Source organism: Alosa alosa, chromosome 10, assembly GCF_017589495.1.
Source record: "Alosa alosa isolate M-15738 ecotype Scorff River chromosome 10, AALO_Geno_1.1, whole genome shotgun sequence".
Taxonomy (NCBI): domain Eukaryota; kingdom Metazoa; phylum Chordata; class Actinopteri; order Clupeiformes; family Clupeidae; genus Alosa; species Alosa alosa.
In genome coordinates, this window is record NC_063198.1 from 5,423,103 (window position 1) to 5,435,834 (window position 12,732).

The 12,732-nt window shown below is 44.1% G+C and overlaps 1 protein-coding gene across 2 annotated transcripts in view; it reads right to left on the reverse strand.

Moving 5' to 3' along the window:
* Positions 1 to 113: 113 nt before the first annotated feature.
* The window catches only part of col2a1b (collagen, type II, alpha 1b), a 47,619-nt gene continuing 35,000 nt past the window's right edge, over positions 114 to 12,732 (reverse strand). For both annotated transcript variants that reach the window (XM_048254197.1, XM_048254198.1), the window contains 16 exons: positions 11,989 to 12,096; positions 11,778 to 11,831; positions 11,374 to 11,427; positions 9,481 to 9,642; positions 8,039 to 8,146; positions 7,550 to 7,657; positions 7,073 to 7,126; positions 6,604 to 6,711; positions 5,794 to 5,847; positions 5,170 to 5,277; positions 4,829 to 4,882; positions 4,587 to 4,694; positions 4,108 to 4,396; positions 3,486 to 3,673; positions 3,033 to 3,275; positions 114 to 2,634 (listed from right to left, as the gene is read on the reverse strand). In XM_048254197.1, coding sequence (XP_048110154.1) covers positions 2,488 to 2,634; positions 3,033 to 3,275; positions 3,486 to 3,673; positions 4,108 to 4,396; positions 4,587 to 4,694; positions 4,829 to 4,882; positions 5,170 to 5,277; positions 5,794 to 5,847; positions 6,604 to 6,711; positions 7,073 to 7,126; positions 7,550 to 7,657; positions 8,039 to 8,146; positions 9,481 to 9,642; positions 11,374 to 11,427; positions 11,778 to 11,831; positions 11,989 to 12,096 — 1,947 coding nt within the window. In that variant the 3' untranslated portion in view covers positions 114 to 2,487. The remainder of the gene's footprint in view (positions 2,635 to 3,032; positions 3,276 to 3,485; positions 3,674 to 4,107; positions 4,397 to 4,586; positions 4,695 to 4,828; positions 4,883 to 5,169; positions 5,278 to 5,793; positions 5,848 to 6,603; positions 6,712 to 7,072; positions 7,127 to 7,549; positions 7,658 to 8,038; positions 8,147 to 9,480; positions 9,643 to 11,373; positions 11,428 to 11,777; positions 11,832 to 11,988; positions 12,097 to 12,732) is intronic.

Sequence of the window (12,732 nt, forward strand, 5' to 3'; positions counted from 1 at the left end):
AGGTTCTAAAATGTAAAAGTAAACATATTGTTTATTGCTTCTCATGGAATAAATTAAATGGAATAATAAAAAAGAAAACAAAGTCAAAACAATAAAAATCAAACATAGCTCTGTTTCATTCATCAAAATAATTCTACCTTTTATTGCTAAGGTGAAAGGCCATGTAGGAGATTGAGAACAAAATCAGGTACAAAATCACAATCATTGAACAAGAGTACTGTTGATCTTGGCTGGCAACGATTCCCATTTCTACTCTACCATGCTTAGAAACTAGTATTTGAAAAAAAAAATAATGCAGAAGAAAAAAATATATCTTACATGTACAAAATATTTTTTTAAAGTCTGACCACTCTTTCCTGTTCTTGCTTGTTTTTTTTGTTTTTGTTGTTGCCTTTTGTAGTTCCCCATTAACACAAAACAAGAAGCAAACAAACAAAAATAACATCCAATAAAAAATGTGCACCCCTGTGTTAACCTCCATGCTGTGGCCCTTCAGGACTCGTGAGGGTCTTCAAAGGCTGAGGATGCAGCCCTCATGCCATCACTCTATTGTACAGAAGCAGAGCAGCATGAGCCAGACCAGGCCGCCATCACCTCTCCCCTTGTTTCTCTGTCTAAGAGTAGTGGCACCAGAGATACATGTGGATATATTAGGGGTTCAAGTCGAGGGGAAAATGGAGGGAAGGGAATTAAAAAAAGGACAATTCTCCTCCACCTTTCTCCAACACCACACCACATTATCATCCAGAACGCCCGGGTTAATAGAGAAAGTACAGAAGCGACTTCAGTCTGTTACTTGTTTTTTTCTTTTATTTCGAATTTACATTTATTAAAACCGTAACAAAACAAAAAACCAAAAAAAAAAACCAAAAACAAAAAAAAAGGCAAAACAAAAAACTCATGATCATGACCATAATAATATTATTGTTGTTATTATTAATAATAATACTATTATCAATAATAAAAATACACACACCCTCACAAATGAAGACAGCGCCTGCTCTGGCCGCTTGCTGGGTACCCTTGGCACACTAACAAGGCTGACTGATGGTCAGCACACGGCTCGCTGGCACGTACGGTGACACGTACGGTGACATGTTCCAGTTCATGGCTGTGCCATGGATTTGCCAGGGCAGGGGATGTGGCTCGTGTGAGGGGGCCACAGGAGGATTCTGGGAAAGAAGTGAGGGAGTGCAGGGGAAGGTGGTGGTGGGAGGGGGGGCTGGGGAAGGGGCTAATGGTTGCTGACAATGACTGAATTTTCAAAAGTGATAGGACAGTCCAGGGGTGTGTTGCCACTCCTGTCGTGGCCTTCTTGCCCGATCACCGCTAATCTGGACTTTTTCAAGGCTTTAATTTTTGTATGTTTTAAATCTTAGTGTGAGGTAGCTTTAAAAGAGTACTATCCAAACAAAACAAAAATATATATATATATTGACTGGGGAGAGTTTCAAATGAAATGGTTTCTGATAATTGACATTAAAAAATGGTTCCTAATCTGGGCAAAATAGGAAGTGGAAAGAACAGGCCTCAAGTGGGGAATAAATCCCCTTGAAACATGCCGTCTTGAAAAAAGAAACAAAACAAAATTTAAAAAGCTGTATATATATGTATACACATATACATATATATACATATATACAGGTATAATATATAATCAGTATCTGGCTGTTAAAAAATACAGACTGTTTTACAACAATAGCACCATTGGTTTTATTATAATACACAGTAATTTTCCATACACACTGTGGTGGTAGATGTCAGAACACCTGCACTTAGTACACTGTTTGAGAGTTGGTTGGTTTTGGGGGGTGGATATCTGTGTGAGTGACTGGACATAGAGAGCAAGGGGAAAGAGTGGAAGAGGGGACTGCAGACCAGGGGGTGACTGCTGGCTGTGTCCTGCTGTGAAGGCGGCCTTCGTCTGTCGTAAGCAACGCAACGGTTCCAGGCAGAACTGGGGACCCACTGGGGACCGGGCAGCACTGGGGACCCACACCTCAACAATAAATAAATAAAAAAAAAACAAGACATGCGATAGTTTTCTTGCTTCTTAACACTCTGGTGCTTCCCTCTCTTCTCCGCGCATCATTGGTCATCATTCCAACTGCTGGAAAGGGGAGGTCAGCCCATGGTGGGAAAGAGAGCTGGGGTGAGGGGGTGCGGACATGGGGCACGGGAAACGGGGGCTTGGTTTGGGACATGAAGTGATTTTGAATGAGAAGGGTGGTCTTTGTTGGGAGGAAATCACAGATGAATATTGCCGGTGCCTTTCAGTGCATATATCCTAGGAGTACGACTTGGAAAGCACTTTTTTACTTAGAAAAAAAGAGTCCCGTTTTTCAAAAAAACGTGTCTTGATCTTTCAATTTTTTTTCCTGTTCCTTTCTTTTCTCTCTTTCGTTCTGTCTTCCTTGTTTTTTTTATTTTGGAGTGTTTTTCCTCTTTCATGTTTTATATTCTTGTCTTATCTGGTCAGCCTTCTCTTTACAAGAAGCAGACTGCGCCAACATCAACGCCAAACTCCTGGTTGGGGCCTCCAATATCCATGGGGGCGATGTCCACAATGGGCAGACGAGAGGTCTTCTGTGATCTGTACTCAATGACTGTCTTTCCCCATTGCCCTGTGTGTCTCTGTGGGGTAAACAAACAGAACCAGCATTAGCTCATTCAGACACATTTCTGTCAGAGTTCTGAATTTTAGTTTTCGGTTTGGGTGGCACTGATAAAAATAGACTGAGCATGTGCATATACCGTAAATGTGCATGTTTGTGTGTGTGTGTGTGTGTATATCAGGGTTGTGCAAAATTCGAATTGCAATTCTGCTTCCTGTTTGCTACCTCAATTGAAATGCAAGTGAAATTCAAGAATTGAATTGGAATTTTAGAGCCAGTTTCAATTCAATTCTGGAATTTTGCACAACCCTGGTGTGTGTGTGTGTGTGTGTGTGTGTGTGTGTGTGTGTGTGTGTGTGTGTGTGTGTGTGTGTGTGTGTGTGTGTGTGTGGGTGTGTGTATGTCTCTGTCCCTCACCGTGCAGCCATCCTCTAGCGCGCTGTAGGTGAAGCGGCTGTTGCCCTCGGCACGGATCTCTACGTCGTTGGAGCCCTGCAGCAGCACGGCCTTCTTCAGGTTGCCTGTGGCCGCGTCCATGTAGGCCACGCTGTTCTTGCAGTGGTAGGTGATGTTCTGGGACGCCTCTGTGGACAGCAGTCTCAGGAAGGTCATCTGGATGCTGGCGGTGTTGGCGGCCAGGCTATCATCCCCATAACTGAACTGCAGGGGGGCAGAGTGGAGAGTGTGAGGGTGGAATGGCCACTTGACTACCAGTAAACTAGCAAATGGCCTCTAGGTGTGAAGAGCATGGGCTCTGTAGCATAGATATTAGAAAGCTAGATACCGCATTGTCTGTCGAGTTCTATTAGGTGGCGTCGTAAACGCGGCCGCCATATTATTATAAATAGTATTATGGAGGGATGGACTCACATGGAAACCGCCATTCATGGTCTCGCCGAACCAGACGTGCTTGCGGTCTCCACCCTTGCTGGACCACCAGTTCTTGCGTGGGATGCCAGAAGGCTTGGGGTGCACGCAAGTCTCGCCAGTCTCCATGTTGCAGAAGACCTTGATGGCATCCACTGTGCAGCCCTGGTTGGGGTCGATCCAGTACTCGCCTGCCAAGAAACACCACAGGACAGATGAGGACCTTTTACACGTGAGATCTTTTTTACGCAAGAGGCTAGAGACATGGTGGGGGCACAAAACGAGACATTCGCTGAATAACAGGCGAATTGAGTGTCCTCCCAGCTGGTGTTTAGATGGCCAATTACTGCTGAGAGCTGTCCCCTAAAATGAAGGGAACTCTTACACTATGTCAAACATTCACATCATGTTTTACATTGCAAATGGCAATAGCCTCATTTTCAAGCCAACAGTCATTTTGAATGTTTCTTGAAAAGGCTTTCAGTACCTCTTTATGGATGCATATAGTTCATGGATATTTCTCTGGGGTTTAAATAGAGTAACCCAATGTGGAAGTGGTGTGTGTGTCAGTCTCTACGCAGTTTATCTGGTTTCCATGGAGATGTCCCTTCGCCTGGCCACTCACCGCTCTTCCAGTCGGGGTGGCACAATTTGAGGTCGCGGCAGGTGCGAGCGGGGTTCTTCTTGGAGCCCTCGGGGCTGCGGATGTTCTCGATCTGGCTGTTGAGATTCTTGAGGGTGGCGTCCACCTCGGCGTCGTGCTGCCTCAGGCCTCCGGCTGCCTGGTCGGCACGCATGTACCTCATGGGATCGGGGGCCTTCTCAGGCTGACCCAGGCCGGCGAATGCGGACATGTCGATGCCAGGGCCAGGAGGACCAGGAGGACCTGGAGGTCCGGGGTTACCTTGGGGACCCTGAGGAGAGGGAGGGGATGCTTTAACCACAGTTGGGATGCTTCTTGATGTTAAAGTAGCTATATAAACTGTGCCTCAACAGCATAGGCAGTGTAGGCTTTTCATTGAATATATTTGGTGTTTGAATATCAGTCTCAGGCTACTGACAACAATTATCTTTCTGATTTTATGACGTAGAAGCTGAACTCACAGAGGGACCAGTTTCGCCAGAACGTCCACGAGGTCCAGGAGGTCCAATAGGGCCGGGCATTCCATTGGAACCGTCCTTTCCAGAAGGTCCAACTGGGCCAGGGGGTCCCTGTGAAGATAACGCAAACACTTCAAAGGTTAACACTAATCCAGGCTTCTAAACGTATTTTGAGATTTTTGAGATACCAGGATGATTAGCGACATGTTGACATAATTTTTTTGTATGAAAGGGAAACAACTTACTCTTGAACCAGCAGGGCCAGCAGGTCCAGTAGCACCCTGGTCACCAGCCTGACCCTATTGGAGAAAATATCAAAGTAGATTTGATGAGAATAAAAAAATCAGTCAAATAACACCAGTGAGATGACACAAGGTCGACTAGAGGACACAGAGAAGATGAAAACCCTTATAAATCATGTAGCATAGCATTCTATTTCTGACTTCTAAGGTAGAACATTAGGATTCTTCAAAAACATCCAAGAGGCCTGGCAAGTGACAGTTGGTGACCTGGTGGAAAAACCAGACAACCCCAAGAGGGCTGACCACAGATAGCACTCGGCTTAGCCTGGCGTATGGCCACTTACAGGAGGTCCAGGCAGACCCTGCAGACCGGTGAAGCCTCTGTGTCCCTTCTGTCCTCTCTCTCCACCCTCGCCAGCCTCTCCCTTGTCTCCGCGTGGTCCTTGGGGTCCCTGGAGCGGGAGGAAAAGAGAGGTGGATGAATCATCATTACAAGTGGGGGGACAGGAAGCAGCCTTACATAACCAGGTGATAACTGCTTCCACAGGGAGGGGAGGAAAAACATCCTCTCCTGCCATACTGTAGACAAGTTCAGACAGGATGTGGAAAAACAGGTAAAGGTGGATGAACGTGTCTCAGAAAACTGGAAATAAAAATGTGTGTGCCATGGCCTTCTAATCACAGAAACCTTGTGTGTGTGTGGGGGGGGGATATAATGTGCAGAATATAGTGCAGAATATAATGCTTGTTTCTAAAAAAGACATTTCATATAGATGATGAATCAACTGACGATGTGGGTAATTCGGTTAGGGTTTAGTGCACATTATAGGTCTCCTCCCCACACACTATCCCCCCCACGACCAATAAAACATAAAGGCCCTCTAATACGTGGAACTGTAGTGGAAACTGGACGGGTCCGGTGTGTGTGTGTGTGTGTTAGATAGTAGTAATAACGAAGGGTCACTCACAGCCATGCCTCTAGCGCCAGCAGGTCCAGGGGCTCCAGAAGGTCCTTGGGGACCCTAAACATCAAGGTCAGAAAGAGAGTGGTTCAGACAGCGGTCACACACACAGCACATAAAGTCATGACGAGGTAGCCCAGTCCTAGGACAATTCATAAGTATGGATAGGTCATCTCATGTGTTTTTTCATGAAATAATTGATTTCTTGTGGTTTGCACTACTTGAGTGCAGTGCTCTGAAAATGTCATTATTTCTAATGGACGTGACGTGCCGTCATCAGAAACTCTGCTTCAGCTTCATCAGCCCTGCTGCTATTTCCTGCACCTCTTCCAAACCGCTACCTTGTTTAGTGTTATTTTCTCAAGTGCTTCTCCGTTGGGATCGTTCTTTTTCCCTTCCTCACCCTCTCCGTCCCCTCATCCCTTCTCCTTTTCTTTCTCTCTATCCTCCCCTCTCTGTTTTCGTGCCTTTTTCACAGGCCTGTCCAAGAGAGCCAGAGAAATGCAATAGCCACCGCACCATACGCCTGATTTGTCCTGCCTCCCAGAGTCCCTGATCACATCAGAGTGGGGCTCTGCTTTTGTCTGTGTTGTGTGTGCACACTGAGCAGTGTGTGTGTGTGTGTGTGTGTGTGTGTGTGTGTGTGCTTTAGAGTTTGGATTGCCAGCGGCATGTTTGTGTGTATGTGTGTGTACTCAAGTGTATGAGTGTGTGTGTGAGTGTGTGTTTTTTGTATGTGTTTTTTGTGTATGCCTGCGTATGCGCATGTATGCATGTGTGTGTGTGTGTGTGTGTGTGTATGTGCGTGCTACTCACCGCCTCTCCTCTATCTCCCTGTTTGCCGGTGGGTCCGACTGGGCCGGGGGCACCAGTAGCTCCAGGGGCACCAGGAGCGCCGTTAGGACCGGTGTTGCCACGGTCACCCTGAACACAACCACAAGTGTCAGTCACAGCGCAGGGAAAACAAAAACATCAAAACAAACAGTGCATGGGGCTAACACAATTAACTATGGGAGGTCAAAGCAACAGCTTTGCATCACAGTGTGGTATTAATGGAAATAATGTAGACATGAATACAGTATGATAGCATTGATAAACAATAATTCAAATAGTGAAGATCTTTGTGGACCTCTGTGGCACTGGACTTTGTACTGTAACTTGGAGTGATTAAATCATTTCCTGCTGATTAGCTCATTAGCATAGCTCTTAGCTAATTAGTCGAGTACCACACAGCTACCACACAGCTTCTCTGAATGTTAATAACAAGGCAATTAGCATGTCTCACCTTGATTCCAGCAGCACCATCTCTGCCAGGGGGACCATCAGATCCAGGGTTGCCCTATAAAAACAGAACACAGATTGCTTTAATACGAGCTGATTAATCTAATAGTGTACGGCCACCCTGTCTCCCATCCCATGCGCACAGGGTTCCAGGGCAAACTCTATCTAATAGAGATAATGACAGCACACAAACAACGTTACAATGTTATCCTAAATTTAGTTTCATTTCATGATTATATAATGTTGTCATTATAATTATTATCCAATCAAAAATGTAGAAAACAATATGGTTATTTAGCTAACTGAAAAAAACATTATAGTGCAGCATTATACTGGAAGTTTTGCTGCATTCAGATTCAGTTTTGCTTATAGATCCACTACCAGACAGAGCATTTGAGTTCCAGACAGGCAGGGACCTGAGGGGATGCCTGCAGGCCTGTGGGCTGCTGCTGCTGCTGCTCATGTTTACAGTGATACCCACCTCTCTACCAGGCTCTCCAGAGGGTCCGGTCAGACCAGGAGGACCGACGGGGCCGGGGGGTCCGCGGTCTCCAGCTCCACCAGGAGCTCCCTGCTTTCCAGGCTCACCCTGTGTGGAGAGAAGGCAAGTAGCGCTGAGTGCTGACATGGATCCAGGATAATCACATTGATTATATATTAGTGAATATGGATTGAACTGATGGGTGTGATAGCAAAAGGTGGTCTGCATGGTCTGAGTGTAGTTTGTGAACTGTTAAGAACGGTAGGGCTGCAACAATTACTCAACTATAAAATGTTTAGCTTGTGTAACAAAACTCTATGGTAGTGAACTGATTATACTTTTGATGTATAGACAAAACAAGGCATTTGAGGGTATCATCTGATACTTTATAGACCAAACAACTAACTGATTGATCAAGGAAAATAACTGTTAGCTGCAGCCCTAAAGAAACGTAGTGAGTGTTTTTTTTTTTTTTTGAGTGATACTCACAGATGGTCCGGGAAGGCCGGGGAAGCCTCTCTCACCACGCTGTCCAGGAAGACCCACGATACCACGCTGACCAGCCAGACCCTGAGGCCCAGATGGACCGTCGGGACCCTGTGAGAGGACAGAGAGAAGTCATCAGACATCATCAGACTCCAATCACAAAGCACACAAGGGCTGCCATCAAGACCTGCATCAGAGGGAGTCTCCAACCATCCAGTGAGTGCCAGGCTCCATTGTGCTCTCATTAGTTTTTCATTTTCAATTTATTGCTCCCCTGAATATCTATTATGGAGTGTAGTCCACGGCCTTGTGTTTGGGGTTCATCACATGACCTTGTGGGGCTATAATTGACTAAATGATTATGCTGGAGACTAGTAAAAAATGATCTCTTGCTCAACATTTTAAAGAGGCACTTCTAACTTTGAATATATTACCCATAGGTCAAGCAAAAGAGGCAGCAATCATCTGGCTAATGATTACACAGCTGTGACAGACACTCTACACATGCCCTTCCAGACTGTGTTTTTGTTGCTGCCATCTTGTCTGTCTGACTTCGTCTGGCAATGAGTACTCTGTGTCAGGGTCTTAAGGCTGAGGGGCAAGCTTTGATTTTACAGAGCGCCTCATCAGGCCACAGGAAATGGAAGGTATTGAATGGTCTTGTGATCCTCTGTGACCCTATTGGAGTGCACCTTTGGAAAGTAGAGGAAATACAATGGACTCAATGGACCAGTTAAGAACAGGTGCACAAAACTGCCCTAAACATATCAGCATGTATGTAATGGGAGGTTCCAATATGGATGGTTTCATGGAGGGATGGACTAATGGATAAATAAATTGAAGTGCAGAAGGATGGATTGGATGGATAGGTGGAGATAGTAACAGGTGGACAAAATGAATGGATGGGGTTGATGGGATGGAGGATTAAATAGAAGAGCAAAATGGCAGCTAGACTAACAAAAATGGGCCTTGTGAGAGCACTGCAAACTAACATGAAGACAGTGTTGGAAATATTTAATTCACAAACTACAGGGGGCCAGGATGAAGAATGATTAGAAATTACCTCCACACTGCACTGAAACTTTAAAAAAAAAAGAAAACACATGGAACACTTCTTAAAGAAACAAAATATATGAGTTCTCAGTGCAACTGGGGTGTAGTCAGGAATGTGAAACTAGTGAAATGTTCCTTGAGAGAGTGAATGCTCAAGTTCTGCAGAATAATACTTCTTTCACATCTTTTATTTATGGAAGAAAAGGTATTTCAGCATACTGGTTATGGGTGGCATGGGTGGAGTTTTTCTTTTGGTATTTCAAATAGGGACAACACAGTTGTTATGTTCTACTTGTGATTTGTCAAAAGCACTACCTACTGTCTGCTCTTCCACCAAAGTGAGAAGAGAGAGATCACAAAGGTCACAGAAAGGTCAAGGAGAGGTCACTTACAGGGGGACCATCCTCTCCAGACTCTCCTTTCTCTCCAGGGGTTCCAGCAGGTCCGCGCAGCCCAGCGTCTCCCTGTCTGCCTGGGGGGCCGCCGTCACCACGCACACCCTTAGGCCCATCTTTACCAGGAGGACCAGCAGGGCCTGCAGGACCAGGGTTACCCTGAGGGGCGCACAAAAACAAACAAATAAACAAACAAACAAACACTGCCCTTTTATGCTTTTATTTACTACTACTCTTTGCTTTTGTTTATGGAAAGCACATTGATTGACCTCTGTGTATGAAATACGCTATATAAATAAACTTGACTTGACTTGACAAACAAAGACGGGAAATCAAATCTATATCATGTATGCAGGGGAGAGAGTGTAGAAATGCACTACTGTGATTAAATATTCATCACAAAAGTTGATGAGCTACAACAATGAGTATCTCATCAATCGCTTCACTTCACAATAAAACTTTTATTTGTTGGTCATTTGCAGAGACCAGAGTGTTTACATGACCCTATCAGTGGTAACATGATCTGAAGATATTGAGACATATCAGCTGTCACTCAACTTTAAACAAAACCACGATTACTATTAATTTTCATCGGTTCTTGACTCTAAGCTCCTTTGATTGATCTTTGAGACTACACTTCAAGTGGAACAAATGATCTAATCAAACATTCAGATGCCTGCCTCAGCAACCAAATCTAAATCACAATGCCATGCCATTCTTGTCTGGAGAAGGGAAAGATTTGTTGTGAGTGAATTCACAGAGCACCTGCTGCCAATACTCTATTTCACAGGCGGGTGAACATCTAGACCGTGTATTGTATTCTATTTATGGGATAACAGATCATTAAAAATAGAAGTGAATAGAACGTTTTTGATCATATCTGTCAGAGGCATGGCATGACTAATTAAAGTCTGCATAATCTCAGATATTTAACATGTTCACTGAGCGAGACACTGCGTGGCATTTTCTGCCTGGTTTCGTACAGTAGGCTAGTTGTAGACGAAGGAGCAGAATGAGTGTATTATCGCCAGGGTGAAATCGGAGGGGGAGACAAGCAGAGCATTGAATTAATAGCTTCTAAAGTGAAAGTGACAGCCGTTCATGGATCATTACGCCATAATTTATGGCTGTTAGAGACTGTGGCCATGGCCTGCTGAGCAGACAGAGATCGTAAAGAGCGCCTAATGAATAATGCACTCATACAATATCATCACAAGACAGGTCTGAGAGATGGAAGCGCCTCAGCTACTAGTCTGACTGACACTTCTATTGACCTAAATACTGTAACGAGTCACAAAGTCACCGACATACTGCATGTGTCCACACTGCACACGGCTCTCTACACAGAATTAATCAAGCAGCTCCTACAGTAGCTATTTACATAGTCAGCCAGGTGAGATAGTGACTTGCATCAGTACAGTTCACGTGAACATATAGACCAAAACAAGCACACTGCCCTGCAGTCACAGCGTCTTCTAAGACTTATTACAGTAGACACAGGGAGGTTAGATTATTTACTAATGATAGGAATGTGGCCTGAGACAGCTACAGTAATAGATGTATTGCTGTGACCACACCCCCCTTTTGAAAGCCTCTCTGGATTAATGAAAACGGCCTTTGGTGGATCAATTATGCATTACAGTCAGTCACCTAAAAATAGATGTTTTATTGTACTGGAAAGCTCCTTTGAGCTATTATGCTAATTACTAAGAGATACAACTGCAACCTTTGATACTGACACTGTATTTTGCGATGACATTAGTCACATTTTAGTAACAATTAAACCTGACCTTTGTTTTACATAAGTACACATGCTTTATTGAATTACAGTTTTTGTTTCACATAAGTACACATGCTTCATTGAATTGTGGGCAGGTTTGTGTCACTTACATTGGGACCTGGGGGTCCAACTCGTCCAGCAGAACCAGGGAAACCAGTGGCACCCTATGGGAGACAGTGCCATGAGGATGCTAGTTTCATACAGGGATCAACATAATTAAGCATACTCAAATAGCTGTATATAAAATACCATGGTGCATACACTTTGCACATACTGTGAGATACTATACAGGACTCATATTAACAAATTTCTCACTTTAAATTTAAATGATGCCACTTATTTTGCATGTCAGATAAGGTCAGATAATGTCGCTGACTTTCTACATAACACGTTAAAACTGGTCTAGTCTAATCGAGTGTAAACAGTATATCAGATACAGAAACAGCAGTGCTGTGGTGAATGATATATTATATATATTATACACTGGATTGGAGAGTAAAGGTCTAAGACTTACAGGGGGTCCCTGGGCACCGCGAGCACCTTTAGGTCCAGACACACCAGTGGGTCCCTACACAAACACACATACACATAGCGTTAGCATAGCATAGCATACCTCTGCAAGGACATGCAGCACATACAGTTGAGAATGTAATGTTGTAAGAGCTGCTGTGATGCTCCTGTGATCCTAAAGACTCCAGATGTCCCAGAGAGCGTAATGTACGTACAGAGGGTCCAGGGGCTCCGGAGGGTCCTTGTGGCCCGGGGGCACCAGCATCACCCTTCTGTCCAGGCTCACCCTGATCTCCCTTGGTACCAGGCTGACCATCAGAACCCTGCATGGGGGGAAAAGAAAATCCATTCAGTCCTGTTTCACAGTCACAGAAATAGAGTAGGCCTACAATGTTTGGCAATTCCAGGATTGAGATGTGGTGGTGTATACATTTTTAAAAATATATATTTTTTTTAAATATATTTCTGTCATATGATCAATTAAGCAACCAAATGAATTAGCCAATTCATTACACAATCACCTGAAATCAATAAATAAATCATTCAATCAAAGATCACATGAATTCCACATTGTATCACTGTTACATTTTGAGGCAATTCATGGCAATCAAGTCCCTTTCCACAGGTGTATAAAATCAAGCTCCGAGATTATGAATGCAGACTGCATGGTGCTAGATTAATACACATGGGGAAGGGGACCTGATAAAACCCATGAATAAACAAGTTACTTCTTCCATTTGAAAGAAAGAAAAACATCTAACGGGCAAAAGAAGAAAAATGCTAAAACTCTTATGGAAGAATAAGAAAATGTTTGCTTTGTGCGCATTGACATTTCAGGGTAAAGGAGTGGCGTGACCAGCCTTTTTAACATAAGATATATGTCACCTTATTAAAGGTCACATCCTGCTTCTATGACTGACATATCAATCTTGACCAAATGTACCAGTCCATGTTATTAC